The sequence below is a fragment of the Lynx canadensis genome, chromosome F2 (genome assembly GCF_007474595.2).
Source record: "Lynx canadensis isolate LIC74 chromosome F2, mLynCan4.pri.v2, whole genome shotgun sequence".
NCBI classification, from domain to species: domain Eukaryota; kingdom Metazoa; phylum Chordata; class Mammalia; order Carnivora; family Felidae; genus Lynx; species Lynx canadensis.
Window position 1 is genome coordinate 39,765,610 of NC_044320.2, and position 25,348 is coordinate 39,790,957.

Genomic DNA, 25,348 nt, shown 5'->3' on the forward strand with positions numbered 1-25,348 from the left:
AAACACTGTTCTCGTCAACTCCCTCTTCTGCTGAAGATTTCTGGTGACTTTGCATCAGCTACAAGAGTTTTCCACCCGAAATTTATGCCTCTTCTTCATCTGGCCCAGAGATACTCAACTGTTCTTACCACCCACTGCTCTCCAAGATGAATCCTCTGCTCAGTGATGTTATTCCCCTAACCATTCCCAGTGGGGACACCTGCTTTTGTTCATACTATTTCTGTCACCAGAACTGCCCTTCTCTACCCTTTCTGTCCATTCTGATACTAGATAGTCTTCAATAGCCAACGTAAGCTCTCCTTTTCCAGGTCTTTCCTGTCTCCCATCTTATGAGCTCCTACAGTTATTCTGCATGTAGTATTTATCCTGGTGCTATACCAAAAGCTTCCTTTTACTGTGATGTAGCTTTTCTTGTGTTCCTCTTCAAATCAATACATCTAATCAGCAACCATTTGCTGTATATCTATCATGTGCCAGGTAATAGTGAGTATTGTGGGTATATAAGTATGAATGAAATACTCTCTTGGTCCTTGATTCAGTTAAGAAGATAAAATACAAAGTATATTAACTTTAAAGTGAAAATATGTGCTTAAAAAACAGTTCCAGGTAACAACAGAAGAGACTTCATAAAGCAGTGTGTGACTAACTGCCCAATAGTGTAAAAAATGCCTTCTTCTGCCCCTACGCTGTAGTTAGTCATACCAGAGGCATGAGCCAGGTCTGCTTTGGTCAAAATACTCAATGGCTTCTGTGGAGTTGAAGCAGGTCGACTGCAAGGGGGAAAACTATTATTAGTTATTTTGATGAGCAATTTCCAATAGTGTACTATTGATGTGGATGGTATACATATCTATCTAGCATATAGCAGTCATGGAATATTAAAGCAAGAGCTCTGACTCACTTGAGCTGGAGATAAGAGGCAGCCACCTGCTATAATTTCCTGTGTTACCCTTCTCTCTTTCTAATATTTCTTCTCATTCTTGATTTCTTTGTTGTAGTCTGCCTCTTCTCCTTCCTCTTTCCCTCCCCCACCCCCTACAATGTAAACTCTACAAGAGCAGAGACGTACTAAATCTTTTTCATGTCTGTCCTACGTGTCTAGAGCACCTGGTTTACACTTGAGACATGCTTGAGGATGGAATGAAACTGCCCACCTGTTTAAATGAAGGCTAGAGTCACAAACCAGAGATTGCTCTTTTCATGTACCCAGTGGGGCGAGGTCTGCTCACCAACAGGAATGATCTCTCTAGACATTATTGGCAGACAGCATTTCCACCACAAAGGAGGAATCTCTTAATCAGGAACAGAAAGGGGCATAGAGATGCAGTGTTGGACTACTCCATCTGGGGACTAGGAGACGTATGAGTCCTGGGTTCAGAGGTTGGACCTTCAATTTATTTTACATTACCATTCCTGCTTGTGTCCTGACATTCTCCTTTCTTGGAACATATTAGAAGAGAGGCCTTTGGAAATGTAGGAATGGAAAGTTTTGTTTAGCTCTGTTTAATGTCATATGAGGTATTAGAAACAAACAAGATGGAAAATATGTGAAATTCTGAGTATTCTGCATATTTGGTACTTCAATATGGAGTCTGAACTTTTTAATCATAAAATGATGAAAGAAATTGTGATTTTAAAAACAATACAATATGTGAAGAAAGAGGACAGCTCAATGAAGCAAAGCTGTCCCTAAAGTAATCACAGCTTATAGTTATGGCATTAGAGTTTATAAACCTCTTTCACATTATCCTACTCTTTCTACAAACTTAAACCCTACCTACTCAGCATTTGATTCATGGACACTTTGTTGAGGGCCAGGCACTTCTCAGGTACTTGGAACTCTGAGGAATTCACAATCAATCACCTTACGGTGAAAAGAGTAAACACCGCAAGGAGAGGGCATTATGGGGGCATACCCAAGGTACACTTGTCCAGATCAGTAGGAGTAAAGAAGGCTTGTGAGAGGAGAACAAGTTGCTGAACCATAGATGAATAGGAGTTAGCTGCTGAAGAAGACAAAACCAACTGGGTCCAATGGCAAGGAAATGGGAGAGCACAGGTGTACCAGGAACTTCGGGGAATGAGATTTGTACAGGAGATTAACGGAAAGGGGTGGGGAGCCATGACACCAGACATGGCTGGTGTGGTGGCCGCACACCAGAGAGTGGAACAAGAAACACCTTGAATTCCATGCTAGGTAAAGATTATACTCTGAAGACAACGGGGAGATGTTGAAAGATTTTAAGCAAGAAGCAGAGACAAACAGATATTGCAGCTTTTCTTAGTTGCTTACCAGAGGAAATCCTCATCTTCTTCCTAAGGAATCCCAATTTTTCTTGTATATCAGGAGGCTACATTTTCAGTGGTGACTGGGCCCCACTCTAGGCCCAGAAAGTAAAATTTGATCAAAATAAACCATTGTTGGTAATTCCACTCCATCGCCTCTGCCTAATTTAGCCACAGGCATGTTTTACAATTTTGGCCAATGAGACTACGGAAAAAATCTGCTTTGTGGCTTCTGGGTGAGATTGCCTCACGATTAAAAAGAGATATCCATTATGGACATTCTCTCTTCCACTGTTGCACAGTGTGTGAGAATTTGTTGCTTAGAACAACTGCAGCTATCTTGGGAACATGGGGTGGAGGGGACTAGTCTGAAGACAAAAGTCAACATGCTGAGGATGGCAAAGTGGAAAGATGTAAAGAACCAAGGTCCTTGATGTGGTAGTGGACTAAATCAAGTATTGTGCAACTACTCATTCCCAAGCTCTTTTTAAGTGAATTTAAAATTCGCTTTTCTTCTGTTTTATTTTTCAAGGAAAAGCAACCCAACTGATAGATTGATTTTCAATTTAGAATGTTCATTTTGGAAGCAGTGAGCCAATTAGATGGAAGGGGTCTAAGAACGCAGGCTGGGGTGTTAGTAGGAAGCTTCCATAGGAAACTCAGTGAATACTGATGAGACAGGTCTGTGTGGTGGAGAGAAGTGAACAGGTTTAAGAAATAAATGAAATTCAGAGTAAGTGGGACTTGGAGACCATTCTGTTGTATGTAATGGATGATGACTCTGTGGTTTCTGGATGGTGGTGCCAGTCAGTGAGATAGGGGACAGAGGAGGAGGAGTACATATTGTGGCTTGGTGGTTACCATACTTGTTTTGCATATAAGATAACCAAGTCTCACTCAATAGAATGTATAGTTTGTGAGAGCACAGATCTTATCTATCTTCTTTACTACTGATTCCCTAGTGCCATACAGTAGATAACTAGTAAGAATGCTTGATAATAAATGAGTACAGACATACAGATGGCCAACGGATACAAAAAGATGCTCAGCATCACTAATCATCAGGGAAAAGCACATCAAAACCACAATGAGACATCACCTTACAAATTTCAGAATGGCAAGTATTAAAAGGACAAGAAATAACAAGTGTTGAGGAGGATATGGGGGAAAAAGTGTGGATGAGGATGTGCACTTTTGGTGAGAATGTAAATTGGTGCAACCACTATGGAAAACAGTACGGAGTTTTCTCAAAAAAGTAAAAATAGAAATATCATATGATCCAGTAACTCTGTTTCTGGGTGTTTACCCAAAGAAAACTAAAACATGAATTCAAAAAGATATATGTACCCTTATGTTTATTGCAGCATTATTTATAATAGTCAAGATATGGATGCAACCTAAGTGCCCATCAATAGATGAATGGAATAGGAAGATGTGATATATGTACATGTGTACATGTATATATGTATATGTGTATGTGTATATGTGTATATATATGTGTGTATATATGTATGTGTGTGTATATATATATGTATATACATGAATGTAATATTATCCAGTCACAAAAAAGAATGAGATATTGCCATTTGTAACAACATGTATGAACCTAGAGAGTATTATGCTGAGTGAAATAAATCAGATAAAGAAAGACAAATATCATATGGTTTCATTTATATGTGAAATCTAGAAAACAAAGCAAATGAAGAAACAAAGCAGAAACAGACCTATAAATACAGAGAACAAATGTAGTTGCCAGAGGGAAGGGCGCTGGAGGGATGAGCAAAATGAGTGAAGGGGAGTGGGAGGAACAGGCTTCCAGTTATGGAATGAGTAAATCATGGAGATGAAAGGCAAAGCATAGGAAATATAGTCAATGGTATTGTAATAGGATTGTATGGTGACAGATTGTGGTGGTAGCTACATTGTGGTGAGTACAGCATAACATATAGACTTGTTAAATCACTATGTTGTGCACCTAAAACCAATGCAACATGTGTCAGCTATACTTCAATTTAAAAAATATAAAGAAAAAAATGAGCGTGGCTGAGAAAAATGACATCATTTGCCTAAGATAGCCCATGCAGTTAGACACTATAAAGCCAGAAAACACACTCTAATTCTTTCCAGCGCACTGTCTACCACATTCCAACAATATTAGAAAAAGGTTGACTCAGAGTTTGAAGCAGAGGAAACTCTTATTGGTAGGTATGGAATAGGGTAGGCTCACTCCCTCAGGTCACATTAAGAGAGTATCTCATTTTTTCATTAATGTATATTTCATAGAAGAGTTTCTAAAGAAAGAAGATGTCTGAGAAGGATGCATGCAAGGACATTTGGAAAACGTGGATTATATCTCATTACTGACATATTCCGAATGAAATAGACTCCTCTTGTTCTAACCTGGAGCTTGTAATTAGAGAATCAGGTAAAAAAAAATTAAGATGGAAAGTCTCTCTGCTCTCTAGAGTTTTTGAATAGAGACTAATCAAAATCTCTCTTAGACCACTCTAAGCCATGCTCTTGTGTTGTGTTTGAAAGAGTCAGAGAACTATTTACCATTAATATATGAGAATCATTAAAGACTAGAAGATATTATTCAGCATTTCCTTTCAGTCTTTATTCCTTTAAGGGAAATAATCCTAACTGTTGTAGCCTCCCTAGTTTATGCCAATCTTCTACTATTTTTTCTACCTGTATATCTCTTTTCTCAGCATCCTTCATTTTCTCCACAGTCTTAAGATGAGGGACCCGAAGCGTGTTGAGAAAATAATTGTTTCTGTGGTTTTGTTTTCTCCTCTCATGTCAGATTTACAAGAGTTTAAATGTTTCCCAAAATTAAGCTAAGAACTACAGAAGAAGAAAAGTAGAAACCATTGACTTTAACTTCAAAGAATTGATCACTGGGTACTCCTAGTAATCCAAGAACAATATTAGTGTGTAATTCAAATGCCAGATTGTGGGACACAAAAGTATTTTGGAAATTTAGAAAAGCAATAGAGTGCCATGGGCTGTTGTGGAAGGATTCATGGATACTGATGAAAACAGAGTGAACCTTAAAGAGCATCTAGGATTTGGAAGGGAAGAATAGGAAGGAGTATAGAAGGAAGTAGCAATGGGAGTAGGTTGGAGTGTAAAAATATCTAGAATAGTCAGTTTATGTGGAAAACACATCTAAGATACTTTAAAAAAACAAACTTCCTCCCTCCAAAGCCTTATCTTTATGTTGATAGTTATTATGTCCATTGTGGTTATCATATAGATGGATGAAGGACAGCATCTCTCTTCTCCAAAGATGAACCTTTCTTTCATCAATCAATCTACTTGGCTTCTATAATTAATGAAAATCATGTTGAATTTTAATTCTATCTGTGTTCTTAATTAGTATTTCACTATTGAGTACACAAGGAACATGAAAAAAAATGGGGCCCACCATCAGACTACAGAAATTTGATAGGCATAGGACAGGGTAGGGGCTCAATAAATACTTATTGAGTCAGTGGAGGAAAGAAAAGAAAAAGAGAAAGAAGAAAGATGGTGTTTGGGATATTATTTCTCATTGATTTTTCAAAAGTTAGGTGAGCAGTTATTTAAATCATAATTAATATTTCGAATACCATCTTTAGGTTTAAGTTACTGTAACTTGCCAGGTTTTCATGAATAGAGGGTATACATACAGCTGGCATATTTTTATTTCTTTTTCTGATTAACTATGGTTCTTCATCTTTTTCTAAAATTCCTGAAATTTTCAATAGGTAAAAAGAGACACAATATAAGCAGTTCCATCATTTCTTCCAGAAATAGACCAAATTTGAAATATCAAAAGATAGCTTAATGGTAATAGGGGAAGACAGAAATAATTTGGTTCCATCTTACAGTATTCTGAAGGAAATGAAAAAGAATTCCAGGAAACATTAGCTGCAGTCTAAATGAACCACTGACGTTTTATAAGCCTTCCTGATCCACCGAGGTAGAGAGGGGAGTGGAACAAAGAATGTTAGAAGAAATAAGTAGTTATTTACAATAACAAACTCCTTTCCCCAGGGGTAAAATTTTCTAGAGCAGGAATGAACTGAAATCCTTTGCATAAGTAAGAGCTGAGTAAGACAAACATTTCAGACACTGCCATAGATTTGGAAGGCCATCTCAGCATTCCAGACTCCCCTGTGTTGCTGCACATTGTGGGAAAAGGGCCACCAGCCTTGAAAACAAAGTGGCCTGGTCTCAGGATAACTTTTGCCCTTAAGAGCAGGATAGCCTTGGCTAAGTTATTTAGTCCCTCTGAATCTGATTCTTTAATTGCAAAATAGGGATGACTGTACCTTCCCCTTAGCATGGTTATATGGATAAAAAAGAGTGTCTGCAAAAGCCTCATAGAGTGCCTGATCAGTAACAAGAGCTCAAGAAATTGTAACTTGTATTAATTCTCAAGAAACCATAATGGAGCTCAAATTCCCCACTCCACTCCATTAGTTGGTGACCAAATCTGACCTCACGTTGGCAAGAGGAAAAGGCCTCCTTACCTTTGTGAAGACAATCAAACCAACCTGTTAATTGCAAACAGAACCATTCTTATGAACATCTACATGGAAGGAATAAAGCTAGAGCAAATTCTCAATTATCCAGTGCAACGAAAGCAAGCGACCCTGGGAGCAGAGATTTTACAAGTTTCTTTGTTCTACTTCTGGTTTTGGTTTCAGCTCCTCCCCGGCCCTCCACACACCCCTGGTCTCCACTTCAATTCACCCACAGTCTGTCAGTCTTTTCCTCACATTTACCACCCCACAAACTTACTCAGGCTTTCTCAATTTTTGAGAACATCCCTATGAAAAAAGTTAAGCCTTGGGAAAAATCTAAAATTCAAACAAATTATTCCATATAGCTTAAAAGGGCAAATTGCCTTCCCTTAGACCTTGATCATAATTAGAACTGACAGAAATGTGAGGAGTCTCAGATCTGTCCAGATGATGCACAGCCCCATCAATGCAAATGATATTTCAAAATATGGTTAAAATGTACACACGCCATGAAACAGAATCTAGGTCCTTGTATTAGAATAAAGGAAAGCTCCTTCTATTTTTAGTTATGAAAGATTATTATAAACCTTCAAACTTAAAATATGCTTTAAAAATATACAATATCTTAAGGATAAGCTTTTTAAAAATATTAAATCCATACAGCATGCTATTGGTGAAATCTATTTTGCACCTATGAATGTTCTGTAGCCACAGAAATTGTTCTGGAAACAGTAACGTTAAAACTACTGAATGGCATAATACAAATAGATCCTTTAACAATGTTTTTGATTATGGATATAAGGAGGGAACAACTTCAGTTCATAGATGCTTAATATCATCAATAACCCTTTCCCATGGCCAGTCTAGGGCAAATTTGAGAAGCAGTATACAAAGACTGTTTCATGTTCTAGTTCTGTGACCTCTTGAGGCCAACTCCTATTCTGTAAGTTTATCCCTCCCCAGGACTTGTCTTAAAAATATCAACCTGATAAATCACTGATCATGTGAGATTAGTTTATGTCCAAGAGTTTTCATTAAGAAAAAAAGATGAGTAGGAAGTACCCTACCCTCAAAAAATAAAGCTCTACTGGTAAAATTTCAGATTCCATGGTATTTGGGTAGGGAATTATTTGGGTCAGAAAAGATTTCCTAGCACAGAGCTAGAACTAGAAGCATATTAGTAGTAATAATTGCTTTGTACTCGATTTCTCAAATTTTGGTCATGAGATCACCATTTAGATACCTGTTTTAAAAAAGAACCAAAAAAAAAAAAAAAAAAAACATATTTGTAGGTGCAATCCAGGAATCAGTAAAGCAGAATTTCTGGGAGTGAGGAACTTATAATTTAGAAAAAAAATACAAATGAGTATTATTATTCCAAGTCTGGAAGTCATCAGATTATGGACAAAGCTTAGAGTTTCTGTGTATTAACTGGCCTATCAGTATCCGCTGTGGCATGTTTGAATAGCAATTTTATTTTAAATCAGTAGCAGAACCTAAGGAACACCAACTTCATCTTTTGGTCTTACCAGGCACTCCAGCTTGGATCCAGAAGTTAATGTCTGTCCCTTCTCCAGCCCTAAAGACCTGTGTGATGTTGACAGGCTGCAGCAGGCTCATGACCTCCTCCACGATGGTCCTGGCCTTTTCGCTGCCAGTGAATTGCAGCCCAGAGGGTAAGAAGGTTCCCAGATCAGACTCCATCACCAGGCTGTAGTTGGAAATATTTGCCTAAACAGAAGAGAAAAGTGTTTGGTTCATTATCTGTTGCCTCTGTGCTTTCTCCTTGGGAACTATCAAACAATAATAATCAAATGCTTTATCTCCTCAGCAGTTCTTACCAAAACACACGCTTCTCTGCCTGACCTCGGGTCTGGTCTGCATGTTAGTTAAGTGCTCTGAGATGTACAATTACTCATCTTGGGATTTGCCAAACACAAGTTGACTTGGAAGGATTAAAAAAATATAATGAAAGGAAATATAAGGCTTAATATTGAAGTTACTCAATTATTTCTGCTAGCAATAATAGTCTTTCCACCAATTTTCTTAAATGCCTAGTGTGTACCAGGATACGATTCCTCCTACATGGTAGGTACCTCCAGATAGTGTGAGTCATGCTCAGACAAAAGAAGGTATGCCCTGCGGACCTATTTCTCCGTTTTTCTTTCCTCTAAATGAGTATTTGATCTTATTTTAATTGTGAGTTCTGCTGAAGCTTAAAGGCATCAAACCGACAGGTCTGTCTTGGATTTCTGATGTTGTTGTTGTTCCGTTTGTTGAATCCCCAGGGAGGGAGCTAATAGGACAACACATGAAGCACTGCTCTCTCTGGTGTACAACCAGAGCACTTGAAACCCTGGCAACTGTGTCAGGCCACTAGTTTGTAAGCTCTTTCTAAATAAAGTCTGCTAAGAAAGCACACAGTGGTTTCATGTAGCCTATATTGTCACTGCAAGGGCTTAGAATATAAGACGCTGTCGCCAGGTTGCACAACTAAATTGCCACACAGCCCTAAGACTCACAAGTTTAAGGACCTAAAAACTAGCCTGACCTTCTGTTTCTCAGGAGCCATTCACTTCTCCAAGACTGGTCTACTACCAACAACTACCTGGTTGAGTTATTCCCACGCTATCCTTGGATGGCACCGCTAACCATTCCTTAATACTCACCCAGTAAAAGTCAATTAATAACATTTGCACAGGGCTTCCAGAGAGGTTTCACATTTGCAATCTCCTTTTATCTGCTTCTATAACCCATAAAGTAGACAAAGCAGCTTTATAAGGTTGATGCTGTTTTACAGAAAAGGAAATGAGGATTATAGAGGTCAAGTGATTTGCTCAACGTCACACAGTTGCAAATGGTAGAGCTGAGTCTGGAATCCTACACTTCCCAGGACTCCACATTGCCATCACTAGCATAGGATGGAGTGATAAGTAAGGCTTGTTCTGAATTAGAATGATTTCTCACTTACATAACAGTCTGAGGGCTGCATGTTTTTTTTCTAGAACAGATTCCTTTTTACGATGATCTCCTAACTTGCCATGGAAGCGTACTATTGTTACAAGGGCAAGAACAGGAATGGTGGATTCTAAAGGAGGGTCTTGCAGGCAATTATAGGACTGAATGGGGTGGCCCCTGGGATTAGCAACATGCTTTGTTGCTAATGATTGATAAAGTTAACAAAGCAGAAGTCTTCTCACATTTCCACTCTCGTTTCTAGGAGGTTTCTGTCTTCATGGTGATTTTCAGAGAAGGACCTGAGGCACTTATAATCAAATGTGTCATCTCAGCTTTCAGCTGTGGCTACTGCACAACAGCAGCATCATTAGAGTTAATAATACTCACAATGTTTGCATTAATGTCTCACATTCAGGGCTGGTTTAGCTAGCACACTGATGCTAGGTCAGCAAGTTGACATGTTATTTGGCAGTCCTAACCTTCTCCCCTCATATGTCCTGCTAATTCTTACCCCAAACTCTACCCTCTGTAAAAAAGAGAATAGAAACATCACAATAATCTGCAAATGAAAACATAATTGGATAATCTTATATGTGAGGGTTCCCATACCACAGGCAGATCCCATCCTTCCAACAAGAAAATTAGACAGAGTGCTCCTAGTCTCGCACTATTTAGGTTAAAGTGGGGCTAGGCAGCAGTTTGGCTGTGAGACCCAACACTATGGAGCAGCCTGGTGAGGCGACACAGCCCTAGACCCACGCTATTCTATTCCATGCTGGGCTACCAAGGGGGTCACTGGCTTTCTCTCTCTGTCCCCAAGTCTTGTCATCTTGGCCTCTGGCTTCTCCGTCGGTAGGGTGGGAGAAATGCTCTTTTTCAAAGCTTGAATAACGAGCCAGTGCATATGGAGCTTTGAGCACCTTCAAAGGTAAGACCTTCGTGGATCACAGTGAGAGTGGCTGCGTGAGTTGAACTTGCCAGAACTCTTCACAAAATGTGCATTAAGAACTTCTTGGCCTCTGATTCAGCTGCAAATGAACAGACGTCCTAGGGACAGGGGCTCCACAGTTTGTGAATGCCCCTGTACAATGTCACAGGATGTTGCTAGGAACATAAAGAAATAATGTATATAATGAAGTTTTTAACGGTATGTGTGGCAGCCAGTTTAGCAGAGAGATAAAAGAGTATGGGCTTTGGAATTACTCAGACTGGGTTCAATTCTCAGATGAATCAGTCATTGGCCGTGTGACTTCATGCCGTCTATGTAACCTCTCAGCTTTTTCCTCTGTGAAATGGGCATGACAATGGCAGCCAGTTCACGGAGTTGTAAGAAAGAGTTCATGGTGAAGCCTGGTGCAGAATTTGCACTTAATAAGGTTGGGCATGACAATGGCAGCCAGTTCACGGAGTTGTAAGAAAGAGTTCATGGTGAAGCCTGGTGCAGAATTTGCACTTAATAAGGTTGTCCTTACTGGTCTTACTACTAAGCATCTATACTTCTCAAACTTCCAAGGATGGCCTCCCCATAAACCATTCAGTTAGCTGTTACAAAGATGACAGGTGGCATTTTTCAGGGCTGCCTATTACCAGATATTGTAGGAAATGCTTTCCACCTTATGCCAGGTAATTCTCACAACCATTCTGTGAGACAAGCGGTACGTAGTTCTCATTTCACAGACGAAGCAATGGAGGTTTCGTAACATTACCTAACTTTTCCAAGGTTACCCTGTCAGTCCGTGGAGCAGCCAGAATTCAGATGCAGAGGTCTGCTTTCCAAAGCTCTCCACCCTCCACCACCCTGTCTGCTGAAGCTTTCTCCCAAGTGTCAGGCCGCAAGTCCTCGGTTTTAATTTAAAAACACAGGGACTGTAGTTAAACAAATGCATAGAGTTTAAAGTTATTTTTCATGATCATAATAAAAGGTCTGCTTGGGCAGAATTTATCATCCCTGCTAATAAAGTAATTTGATTAAGCAAAGGAAAGAGTAAACAAAACAAAAACTAAACTAAACAAAACAAAAATCCCCAAAAAGCAAACAAGTCTTGCCCCACAATTTCCTCCCAACTAGGAATAAAAAGCCTAAAATAATAAAACATCTTTTCAAGCTGAATTACACAGGATGTTCAGATGTCAGTAAACCAGAATTCTGGCGTAGGTAGAGACATGTTTAATTTCTATTCATGTAGAATTTTATTAGCTGCTGCTAACATGATGGCAGCATTCTATTGTTTTCTATTTATATATAAACATCTCCATATGTTTTCAATAAAGAACTAAGAAAACACATCACCCACCATCCATGGCATTCATTTATGGAGTCACTGTCTAATTGTTAGCACATGGTGAAGGACTCGGGGAAAATAAAAGGTCTCTGCACAAAGAAACTGGAATGAGTAAGCTAGGTCACTGGGCTGTTAGAACTGCTGCTTCTCGGGAATGCGTCATTACAAACATCCGTGTTCCTCACTACGCCACGAGTTGCTGGGAATGCACTCCATGTGGATTTGAAAAGCTGATCACAGTTAGTGACAGGCCAGGAGTCATGCTCGTTCCACTCAACCATCTTAGCGCACATAACAAGATCTTTGTCCTTCTGTTTTCAGGCTGTAGGAAGAAATCTGTTTCTAGAGACTGAAAACTTTATTCCTGAGATAACCAGCGCCAGTTGAGAGAAGCTGTGGCACGTAGATGAGGAGGCTGAGCAGCTCAAAGATAAGCCCAGATATTATCTGTAAGCCCCCACTTTGCTCTCATAATAAAGAGAAAATTCTCGTTATTAGGAGCCATGGAAACTGTTGTTCATTGCTGTGTAATGTACATAACGCAATGAGGGGAGATGCTCCTGGGTAACTTAGTTTGGCATCATTGGATTAGGCAATATCTGCTCAGGGTTGAGGACCCATAATTTTGTCTTGTGCTACAATCACATCCTATCACACTTCCTTTCTTTTTTCTTTTCTGAGAGGACCAGGTTACTCTGCCAAAGAACAATTTGGTAACTATTAGCATTCTTTAGGTGCAATGAAAGATTAAAAAGAAAAAAATGTTTAAAATACATACTGCACGCTTTAAAATGCTTACTCCCTAATATAAACATAAAGATGATGTTTGTGTTCTTTGCTTTTATAAAATTCCAGGCGATTCTTCTTCAGAAATATAGATTCAAGTTCAACAACATCTCCTCTCCCCTCAAATTTGGCTTTCTTCTTTCTTTGTTTTTTAATTTTATTTTTTTAATATAATTTATTGTCCAGTTAGCTAACACACAGTGTATGCAGTGTGCTCTTGGGAGTAGATTCCCATGATTCATTGCTTACATACAACACCCAATGCTCACCCCAACAAGTGACATCCTCAATGCCCATCACCCATTTTCCCTTCTCCCCGGCACCCCTCACCAACCCTGTTTGACTTTAAAAGTCTCTTATGGTTTGTCTCCCTCTCTGTTTGAAACTATTTTTTCCCCTTCCCTTTCCCATTGGTCTTCTGTTAAGTTTCTCAAATTCCACATATGAGTGAAAACATATGATTTCTGTCTTTGACTGACTTATTTCACTTAGCATAATACCCTCCAGTTCCATCCACATTGTTGCAAATGGCAAGATTTCATTCTTTCTCATTGCCAAGTAGTATTCCATTGTATATATAAACCACATCTTCTTTATCCATTCATCAGTTGATAGACATTTGGGCTCTTACCATAATTTGGCTATTGTTGAAAGCGCTGCTGTAAACTTTGGGGTACATGTGCCCCACTTTTATTTTTTATTTTTTATTTTTTTTTATTTTTGGGACAGAGAGAGACAGAGCATGAACGGGGGAGGGGCAGAGAGAGAGGGAGACACAGAATCGGAAACAGGCTCCAGGCTCCGAGCCATCAGCCCAGAGCCTGACGCGGGGCTCGAACTCCCGGACCGCGAGATCGTGACCTGGCTGAAGTCGGACGCTTAACCGACTGCGCCACCCAGGCGCCCCTGTGCCCCACTTTTATATCAGCACTTTTATATCCGTTGGATAAATTCCTAGTAGTGCTATTGCTGGGTTGTAGGGTAATTCTATTTTTAATTTTTTGAGGAACCTCCACACTGTTTTCCAGAGTGGCTGCACCAGTTTGCATTCCCACCAACAGTGCCAGAGGGTTCCCGTTTCTCCACATCCTTGCCAATGGAAAGACATTCCATGCTCATGGATTGGAAGAACAAATATTGTTAAAATGTCAATACTAACCAAAGCAATCTATACTTAAATTACATTCCAATTAAAATTACTCCAGCATTCTTCTCAGAGCTAGAACAAATAATCCTAAAATTTGTATGGAACCACAAAAGACCCTGAATAGCCAAAGTAATGTTGAAAAAGAAAACTAAAGCAGGAGGCATCACAATATTTGACTTTAGCTTCTACTACAAAGCTGTAACCATCAAGACAGTATGGTATTGGCACAAAAACAGAGACATAGACCAATGGAATAGAATAGAGAACCCAGAATTGGACCCACAAATGTATGGCCAACTAATCTTTGACAAAGCAGGAAAGAATATCCAATGGAAAAAAGACAGTCTCTTTAGCAAATGGTACTGGGAGAACTGGACAGCAACATGTAGAAGAATGAAACGGACCATTTTCTTACACCATACACAAAAATAAACTCAAAATGGATGAAAGACCTAAATGTCAGACAAGAAATCATCAAAACCCTAGAGAAGAAAACAGGCAACAATCTCTTTGACGTCAGCCACAGCAACTTCTTACTCGACATGTCTCCGAAGGCAAGGGAAATAAAAGCAAAAATGAACTATTGGGACCTTATGAAAATAAAAAGCTTCTGCACAGCAAAAGAAACAATCAACAAAACTAAAAGGCAACTGACAGAATGGGAGAAGATATTTGCAAATGACATATCAGATAAAGGGTTAGTATCCAAAATCTATAAAGAACTTACCAAACTCCACACCCATAAAACAAATAATCCAGTGAAGAAATGGGCAGAAGACATGAATAGACACTTTTCCAAAGAAGACATCCAGATGGCCAACAGACACATGAAAAGATGCTCAACATCGCTCATCATTAGGGAAATACAAATCAAAACCACACTGAGGTACCACCTCACACCAGTCAGAGTGGCTTCTTCTTTGTTTAAAAGCTTTTATTTTCTCATGATGTAGGTGACATATCTTTGGTTTTTACCTAAAGTGACACTGCAATCCCAAGATCAAATGAAGAAGTAAAGAGACTCCTCTAATTATTCAAATTAATCATGTAGCCTCCCCAATTCAATCTTCAAAGAAGTAAACTTCACCCTGACACAGACCAGTATGTCTCAGTATCACTTTCCTGCACCGTAAGTGTTAGTATTTTATAAATGATGGTGGTGATGCTGTTTGGTCAGGTGGAAGGCTCAGAACAAGTTCTCAGAAGCACATCGTCTTATGATACCATGGGCTGAGTTGCTGCAATCATCTTTTCCAGCCATGCCAGTGACCTTGGAATTCCCAGTTCACGGAGTGGAGCAGTGGTTTCTTCACAGAGCTCCAGCTCAAACAGCTGTCATGACTGAATAATAGGTAAAGCAATTTCTCCCTGCTGTGCAAAGCCAAGAATAGGTTTTACTTTCTGGTCAGGTCTACCCTGAAGTTCAGCCTTTTATGTCTGTGGTCACCAATATTCAGTTTTGAACATCCTTGAGTACCCAAGGGAGAACCAGGAAAGGGATGATGACAAAGTGGAAGGCCATAGGTTATTTTTATTTGACAGATAAACTGGCTGGGGGAATGGGCAGTCTAGGGTAAGTTACATTACTACTAAAAGTGCAGACACCTATTGTGGTTCAGCTGCCATTCCGCCTGGAGACGGTACAGAATAAATGGCTTCTGAGGATCCCTTTCCAGCCCTATCATTCTCTATGTATGCATAGAAGGCTTCTGTTGTGAGACAAACCCGTGTTTTCAGGCAATCCAATTTTTACAATGTCATCCAAAGCACTCTAGATCTCAGTGAATTCTCCTCTTGAGGTGGTTAAGGTCCATAGATAGCCTTTAAACTTACTGAAAACACATGATCCCTCCATAAATGTCACTATGGTAACAATAGTGAGCAGAGAAGGCTGAAAATATGGCATGAACATAGGCTAAAAGAAATAGGAATTTTATTTATATCATAAGAGGAAATGTAACTGACTATATTCACATTTCCTTTAGGAATAAAAAGAATGCGTTATCTAGAGTATTTGGTAGATAGACTTAAAAAAAAGCTTACATGGCAAGCTAATGTCAATCTCAGTTTTAAATTTTATTCCTGCATGTCAAAGCAACATAATCAACACTCAGAATCGGTGGGACTCGAGATCTCCACCATTTTGATTCTTTTAAAACAATACATCGGTCAGGTGTTTCGTGCTACCAGTTGCATACACACTTCAATATGCAGGTGCAGAAGAGAAGTCTCCAACACAGACAGGTCTGTGAAAGCAGCCTTCTCCACCTTCTCTCTATCCTTCTCAACCCCTGCTTCTCATGGCGTCTCCCCATCAGCTTTTCCTCTTGTACCCATCACACTCCCCCTCTTCCCCAGGCCCAAACAGAATAACTGAACTGCCTAAATGAGGTAGCCATCCTTCAGTTGACCTTCCTTACTCAACATTGTTACCTGCTAAATAAACATAAAGACATGTTTCTTGTTTTTGATGGTGGTGTTTTACCAGCCAAAACGGTGCTTTCCTGTTGACTTCTAATCCCTTTCTCCTGACTGGGAAGACTACAGCGGCTTCTTTAAGCCTTCCTCTAAGACCAACAGCCGACTTCACCTTCTATAAGTGGACAGGTTATTTGTTTTAAAAAATATAGTACTTATTTTCTTGTCCTGCAAACACAGACTATATTCTAGAACTCAAATATTCATTCAATGCTGGGGGATATCATATTAAAACACAATAGTTAAGTCTACTTTCTCTACAGCCTGTAGACAAGCACAGTATTTTTGGATTATGACAATACTCTCATATGCTTTCTTTGATCAAGCAGTCTTTACTAATGTTAGTAAAGATGCTAAATACAGTTTTAGAAGTAATTTTGTTTTTGTAAGCATGCCGTTTTTTTTTTCCTCAAAAGCACAATATTGGGTCTGAAACCTCACCCCCCTGCCCCCCCTCCCCCCACAAACCCACAATAATATGCAAATATGAGCTTTAGGGCTCTTGGTCTACTCAAGTGACTTCATGCTCTAACTCTCCTCCTGCCTTCCCTGCCCAAAACACCACACTCCCATCTAATATGCTGGGTTACTGATCTTCATTTGATTTGTATTTTTATACCTACCTTCTCCAGAAAGGATTCAAGACTTCTTATAAGAAAAGGGCCTAATGTCATATTTTTAAAAAGTATCCAAACTCTCAAGAACCAAGAAAATGCCATGAAAGCAAATATAAAATCTGTGTGGATCTCTGTCATATTTCCAACTTACATAACAGAGCTCAGCACATAGTGGGTGCTCAATAAATGTCAGAGGAAAAAGAAAGTCACAACCAGGAAACCTGACATGATACCCTAACTGCAATTTGAGGATACAATTTAGCCCTAGCTTGAGCTGCCAGGGTAAGAGGGAAGATTGATGTATTACAGAGCTCTCATTATCTAGGAAAAGAAAGCATACCACCAGCTCCTTGAAAAAAGCAACAATTTTTCCACCGTTCAATTCTAAGAGTTATTATTATGTGTCTCTTTATATGAGGAACATTGAAGAAAATAACAGAGTCTCCAATAACAGTTTTACAAAAGAGGCAGAAACACTTTTCTGAACATCATTTCCTATATATTGATCCTCAATTAAAGCAAAAAGGAAAATATTAAGTCATATTTCAGTAAAGGTGTTTGCTCAGGAGCAAACTGTATTTATTCAACAGTTACTGAGATAGTAACAGAGCACAGGGTGACCATACATCCATGTTTGCCCTTGGCAGTCGCAGATTATATCCTTTGTCTTGGCATGATTATTAACAGTGCCCCCTTTATCTCACAAATGTTTCCCAGATTTAGTAATAGACCATATTGCCAATCTATTTATTTGTATATACAAATACAATTTATTTGTATATAAAGATGACAAAATAGGCTTGCTTCCTTGTAAGAGGGCAGAGTTTCCCAGCAGAGGCAATAACTGGCTGTGATATTAAAAATGTGTTGAGTTTTAGGAAAGAGACATGTACAAATAAGGGAGGGTAACTACTGGAAAACATTGGGGAGAGCCTGGGAGAGGAGGTGATGTTTGGCCTGAGCAAAGCCCCTCAACTGAAGTGCTCCTGTTAGAACAGGGATCTTGTTAGTTCATTACTGCACCTCCAGGGCCTGCCAAGTGGCATTTGATGATACTCGTCAAATAAGTAAATGAAGAAATGATACTGTTGTAAGTATCCAAATAATGTTGTCCAGACATGTAGCTTTCTTTGTTTTTAATTTTATTTTTTTAATCTTTTTTTTATTTTTTATTTTTTAAAATTTACATCCAAATTAGTTAGCATATAGTGCAACAATGATTTCGGGAGTAGATTCCTTAGTGCCCCTTCCCCATTTAGCCCATTCCCCCCTCCCACCACCCCTCCAGCAACCCTCTGTTTGTTCTCTAAGAGTCTCTTATGTCTTGTCCCCCTCCCTGTTTTTATATTATTTTTGTTTCCCTTCCCTTATGTTCATCTGTTTTGTTTCTTAAAGTCCTCAAATGAGTGAAGTCATATGATTTTTTGTCTTTTTTGTATGGAAAGAGCCCCAATGTCCATCGATGGATGAATGGATAATGAAGATGTGGTGTATATATACATTGGAGTATTACTTGGCAATCAAAAAGAATGAAATCTTGCCATTTGCAACTACGTGGATGGAACTGGAGGGTATTATGCTAAGTGAAACTAGTCACTCAGACATGTAGCTTTCTAAGAGAGAAGTGGAAAGAAGACAGAAGTAGAACTTAGGCAATCTCTAAAAGAATAAATATAAACATATCCACATAGCTCGGTTCTTTGTCTTCTTCAGATCTTTACTCAAACGTGACCATCTTGATGAAGTCTTCCTGGCTCTCCCGCAACACAAACTCAGACCACTTCCTCCCCACATACCCTGTCTCTGTTCCTTATCTTAGTTTACTCCTCAGCTGTCCCTTTCATCTAACATACCACTTTACCTCTTTATCCAGTTTGTTATCAGTCTTGATGCCTGGAATGGAGGCAAGATGAGGGCAGAGTTTAAAGTGGTACCCGGAACTTAGAAGGTTCTCAGTCAACATGTGCTGAGTGAATGACTAAATATATATATTTATGTGTTTAAAAACACACACGTGTGTATAGATATGTACCTGCAAACTCTGCAAACCCATAACTAGATGCTATTATGGGTGACAGTGGTGGTGGTGAAGATGATGATGATGATGATGTGGCTGCTAGTGTTGGTGATAAGGCAACAGCAGTTTTTCAGATTCTGTTCTTTTTTTTTTTTAACCTTCACAAGCAAGCACAGGTTCAACAACTAAAGTTGTAAGCTGAATCTGTAGTGACTATTTTATAAAGCTCTTAAAAATATATAAATTTTTTACAAGATTCATTATAAATGCCACAAATAAATACATCTAGGAAGGCTATCTAGAGCGACAGCAATATAAAATGGCATTAAATACGAGTGAAACTTCTCAGGTTCCTTCAATAATGGAATAATAAGCTACTCTTACCCTGGAAGCCATGCAGCAAAAGCTGTTTCCTTCTCAAGTGAAAAAGGGCTGAATACATCTCTAGCAGACCCTACGTCATCATCATTTGACCACCAAAGATGAGAACCCTCAACACTCAAGACTCACTAGAATAAAACGGCCATCATTCATAGCAGGAGCAGAGGATGAGGAATAACAACTGAATCACCAAGTGGGTATTTAAATAGCATTCTTCAAATGCGAAATAATTTTTATTGACTTTTAAATGTGTATTTATTTATTTTGAGAGAGAGAGAAAGAGGAAGAGAGAGAGCGCAACAGGGGAGGGACAGAGAGAGGGGGAGAGAGAGAATCCCAAGCAGGCTCCACACTGTCAGCACAGAGCCTGATGCAGGGTTTGATTTAATGAACTGAGAGATCATGGCCTGAGCCAAAATCAAGAGTCGGATGTTTAACCAACTGAGCCACCCATGTGCCCCTCAAATATTAAATATTTTTTAAAGGAATCCTTAAGGTTTGGTATGCTTTAGTACAACATAAGGATAATAACAGACGGTGTAATCAGTAAGACTCAATTATAGAAACTAATAAATGCATCCTGGGACTACTTAGAGCTTTAACAATTGCTTTGCATACTTTGTAAGTTTTTAAGTATTCAGACAAAATGAAGGAAAATCATAAACAGATGAGGCAATTTAGCTTTGAGAAGAGTTAAGAAAATTTAATAGGTATAGTTTAGATAAAAGGAGGCTAAGGAATTATAGTGATTACAGAAAAGTATCCAAAAAGGTACCTGTATTGAGCTAAGGGAGGTATAGAAAAACAATTTTCCTCATGTGAGAATAGTAATAAGCAGCCCCAGTAATCACCTAAAGGTAGAAGAGGAAAATAGCTACAGTAGAAATAGCACCAAATATGTTGGAAATAATTATCATTCTGGGAAGCCACCTGAGGACCACGTTGGGGAGCCTGAGCATGAGAAAAGGCAAATTGAATGAAAGCAGTCGGGTGCACAGCCCTCACCTCAAATTTCTCTTTGGATATCTGCAATCTTGATCAGGGTATCACTGGTTTTTGAAGGAGATACATGTGATCAGGATAACAGTCCTGCGGGTGTTGTCAGTCTCAAAGTGGGATGGATACTATAATCCCCACTTCAATGGTGGTTGCCACTGGGGAACTGGAGGAGGTGAATACAGACTCTAAAATGTCACTTGACACATTTCCTGGTTGTTAGGTGAGAGATCTTAGGCAAACCATTTAATTACTCTCGGCTTCAGAGTAGTCATTTGTAAAACAGGGGTGATAACAGCTATTTTGCAGGTTTATTCTAAGGTAGGAGTTCATAATCTGGAAAATTTGGCGGGTTCATAAATTTGGAGGTGGTCTGTGAACTTAAATGGGAAAAAATTGCATCTTTAGTTTCATTAACCTCCAGATGAAATTTAGAATTTCCTGCAATTATGAATGAAAGTAACAAACCACACTAGTTAGCAGAACCTGTCACCTTGTTGCCAATAGAAATCACAGGTACTTTCATATCACATTAGACTTGTAGAAATCTCAAAATAATCTTTATGTTCATCACTACTTTGGGATTACAGTAATAATTAGATAACACTGTAAGATCTTATTTTATACATTTTTTTAAAACATGGCCATATCATATTTAGTTTTAACTTTTTAATAACTGTGCTGATAAAATTCATATCCTTATAATATTATACATTTCATTTATGCACTAAAAAATATTTGAGAAGATGTCCATAGGCTTCACCAGACTGCCAAAGTGCTCCATGGAACAAACAGTTGTCACCAACCTCTGTTGGATAAATGGTAGCTTTATTATTAAGGTGATGATGATGATGATGATGATGATGATGATGATGATGGTGATTCCTATTGCTATTATTATGATTATTAAGCTCACTAGAATTTATTTGCCCTGGACATCTGCACTGCAGTCCTGGTACTCTCACATACTAGCTGTATGTTCTTGGCAGGCCATTTAGTCTCAGTGAGTTTCATATCCTCTTCAGCAAAGGAAAGACCTCTCTAATAGGGCTTTTCTGAAGATTATATGAATTTATTACACGCATTCTAAGATATACTATATATCAAACTTTCAATTCTCTTGAGACTTATTACTGTTATTGTCACCAACAACAGTGTCCAATAAGTAGAATAGCCGTATAAATTATCACTCAAGCCAGGATGCCTTTGCGATGAAAGATCAATAATGATGGCAGGACAATGGGTGGAAACTGGACTATCTCAGGTAGATCAGAAGCCAGCAAGCTATTTCAATACTACTTTTCTGATGTTTTTGTGTCTCCAATTCGGCACTATAAAATCCAATAGATAAACGCTGATTTCCCCCATTGTAATAATCACATTTTTCTCCTATTTTAACATTTTTTGGAAATGAGAAGGCATCTTGCTATTGACACATTCCATAAGATACTTCCCAAATACCAAGCAAACAACAAATCGTGCCATATATTAATTAGTTATCATTGCTTGTCCACATGCAAACTTCATCATACATCACCAGAAAGGGCTCTGGTAATTCATTTTACACCGTAGCTAAGTTATTTGCATTGCTATCAACACGGATCACTAAATTTTAAATATGCATCCCTAATTATGGCTTAAAATTCTTCATAAAGTTTTGATGTATGCGAAAGATTGATTTTTCACATGAGGCAAAACAAAGGCAGTAGAAATCACCAAATTTTCAGATTAGATCCTAGAATGTTCAAGGTTAGCAAAGACTGGTGTAACCAAACATGCATCTGGAGGCCTCCAAGCAGGTCCTGAACAATTTGTGAAAAGCTTCCTTAGACTTTCAGGAAAAGCTGTATGGCTTTTAAAAATATTAAGTTGGAAGTAAAATGGAAAACAAAGTAGCCAGATTGGAAATACAGAGAAAAGCCTGTATTCAATATACTTCATAATCAGGTGGTCAACTCTAAAGGCACATTTTTAGCAGACCCTCATCAAAATGATGAGCAAAACTTACACAAAGTGGCCTCTCACCCTGATTTGGAGACCTCACTGCTGATGACCGAAAGGTGTTTAATCCAATGCCATCTTTAGACTTGGACAGACTTTGACTATAACTACAAAAGTGTAAGTTGTTGTATGCTACCGTCAGTGTAAAAATGCACACTTAATGTAGTTTTATTTTTCCTTTAAAGTTTTATAAATCCTAACTGCACCCCCTATGACTGATAAGCCTTAAATCAAAGAAGTAGAGACTGCATTTCTTGCAACCAATCTCACAGAGTCACTCTTGAGTTCCTTCTCCCCTCCCTCAGGCTCCACCATGATTTCCTAGTTTAAATTTGAAAATATAATATTTGGAATTCTGTTGTTCTAGTTGAAGAGGTGTAAAGGATTGTGTTTTTTAAAAATGAAAGGAAATTTCCTTCATTATGATTCACGCAGGTACTGCTTGAGCCATGTTTAAGAAAAGAGGCATAGTTTTTTGGGTGGGGAGTTTGGTGAGTTGTTTATAGATTTTGGATACTAGCCCTTTATTCGATATGTCATTTACAAATATCTTTTCCCATTCCATCAGTTGCCTTTTAGTTTTGTTGATTGTTTCCTTTGCAGTGCAGAAGCTTTTTATCTTGATGAAGTTCCAATAGTTCATTTTTGCTTTTAATTCCCTTGCCTTTGGAGATGTGTCGAGGGAGAAATTGCTGCAGCTGAGGTCAGAGAGGTTTTTTCCTGCTTTCTCCTCTAGGGTTTTGATGGTTTCCTGTCTCACATTCAGGTCCTTCATCCATTTTGAGTTTATTTTTGTGAATGGTGTAAGAAAGTAGTCTAGTTTCATCCTTCTGCATGTTGCTGTCCAGTTCTCCCAGTACCATTTGTTAAAGACACTGTCTTTTTTTCTATTGGATATTCTTTCCTGCTTTGTCAAAGATTAGATGGCCATACATTTGTGGGTCCAATTCTGGAGTCTGTAGATGCTGGAGAGGATGTGGAGAAATGGGAACCCTCTTGCACTGTTGGTGGGAATGCAAACTGGTGCAACCGCTTTGGAAAACAGTGTGGAGGTTCCTCAAAATATTAAAAACAGATCTACTCTATGACTCAGCAATAGTATTGCTAGGAATTTACCCAAGAGATACAGGAGTGCTGATGCATAGGGCCACTTGTACCCCAATGTTTATAGTAGCACTTTCAACAATAGCCAAATTATGGAAAGAGCCTAAATGTCCATCAACTGACAAATGGATAAAGAAGATGTGGTTTATATATACAATGGAATACTACTTGGCAATGAGAAAGAATGAAATCTGGCCATTTGTAGCAACGTGGATGGAACTGGAGAGTATTATGCTAAGTGAAATAAGTCAGGCAGAGAAAGACAGATACCATATGTTTTCACTCATATGTGGATCCTGAGAAACTTAACAGAAGACCATGGGGAAGGGGAAGGGGGGAAAAAAGTTAGAGAGGGAAGGAGGCAAACCATAAGAGACTCTTAAGTACTGAGAAGAAACTGAGGGTTGATGGGGGGTAGGGGAGAGGGGAAAGTGGGTGATTGGCATTGAGGACGTCACTTGTTGGGATGAGCACCGGGTGTCATATGGAAACCAATTTGACAATAAATTAGACTTAATATAAAAATTTTTTTTAATTAAAAAAAAAAAAGAAAAGAGGCATAGTCTAGACTGTTGTAGCTGCTGGTAGCCATCCCCTTGACATACCTTGGGTTTCTCTGTCAGTAATAATTTACTCACATGCATCTCACTACCCTACATCAGTGGTAAAGATCTGCTAAAAGAAGGTGGTATTTTACTCATAAATATAGAAAGCATTTTTCATTTAATCAGAATAGTCATGAGAGAAGTGTACTTCATCCCACTTGAAAATTTAAATATGAAAGTCCACAATTACTGGCTCTTAGGAAGACAATGTTAATTTATTACTCCACACATGTCACTTCCATATAATGCAATAATTAGCTGGGAAATTATATCTGCATTCTCAATATTTTTGTACAGTAGGAGTGTCAGTATAATTAGGTATTAACTACAGTGTCAGAGAACTGAAGAAAGAAGCTTTGTGTACAAGTGAATATTTTTTCCATCTTTATTTGCTCCATTCTTGACTTGGTGATTCAGAAAAAGTCATTTAAATAGAGACTATCAATGGAAGCCATCACCACAGTATGCCCTATTAAGGAAATTGCCTAAAAGACGAAAAGATAATAATCACATGGGTGGTCAAAGCCTTTCTGGCAGGCTCTTGTTGAAGCCAACAGGCTTAGTGCCTTAGGATCCAACTCTTTGTTACACTCTTGAATCTGTCTTTCATTTCTATTCTCCTTTCCATTTCTGTTGTACTAGACTCTGGCAGGCTGAACTCACCACAAGGGGCAGCTCTTGATCATAGCCACCTTACACTGAAGAAGAGCAAACACCAATCCATTTTGGCAGGTACAGTTTTCCAACCCACTCAGTAAACAGTTTGCCGATTAAAGTACCAACAAACTGGGCTCTCAGTTATGAAGAAAAGAACATGCTAAAAGGTTATTTTATCTCCTAATCAAGGAAAGAATAAGTTAGAGTCTACTTTCTTAAAAACAAAACAAACAAACAAACAAACAAAAACCTGGAACAAATGTTGAATCATTTGTTCTTTGAGTTTAGTTTGCAGATAATATTTAAATGTCTCTTTTGCAATTCACAATTCATCTCTTGCCCCCAACTCACCTATCTCTCCTCAGTGCGCTCACACTGAAACTACTAAGGCAGATAGGATTAAGGGACACCACCTCTTGGAGACCTCACAGCTACTTTCTTTTATAATTGCTCCTGCAGTATCCTCAGTACCCTAAGTTGCATCCTTAAATTAAGACACTGCTAAGTGGACGTGGCCTG

The 25,348-nt window shown here is 38.7% G+C and overlaps 1 protein-coding gene across 2 annotated transcripts in view; it reads right to left on the reverse strand.

Moving 5' to 3' along the window:
- CPQ (carboxypeptidase Q) overlaps positions 1-25,348 on the reverse strand; it is a 344,836-nt gene that overhangs the window by 64,980 nt on the left and 254,508 nt on the right. Inside the window, exons 6-7 of one of the 2 annotated variants that reach the window (XM_030303995.2) lie at positions 8,330-8,531; positions 7,976-8,043 (exon numbers count right to left, since the gene is read on the reverse strand). In XM_030303995.2, coding sequence (XP_030159855.1) covers positions 8,036-8,043; positions 8,330-8,531 — 210 coding nt within the window. In that variant the 3' untranslated portion in view covers positions 7,976-8,035. Of the gene's footprint in view, positions 1-7,975; positions 8,044-8,329; positions 8,532-25,348 lie in introns of those variants that run through there. The other variant, XM_030303994.2, reaches the window with a different exon arrangement.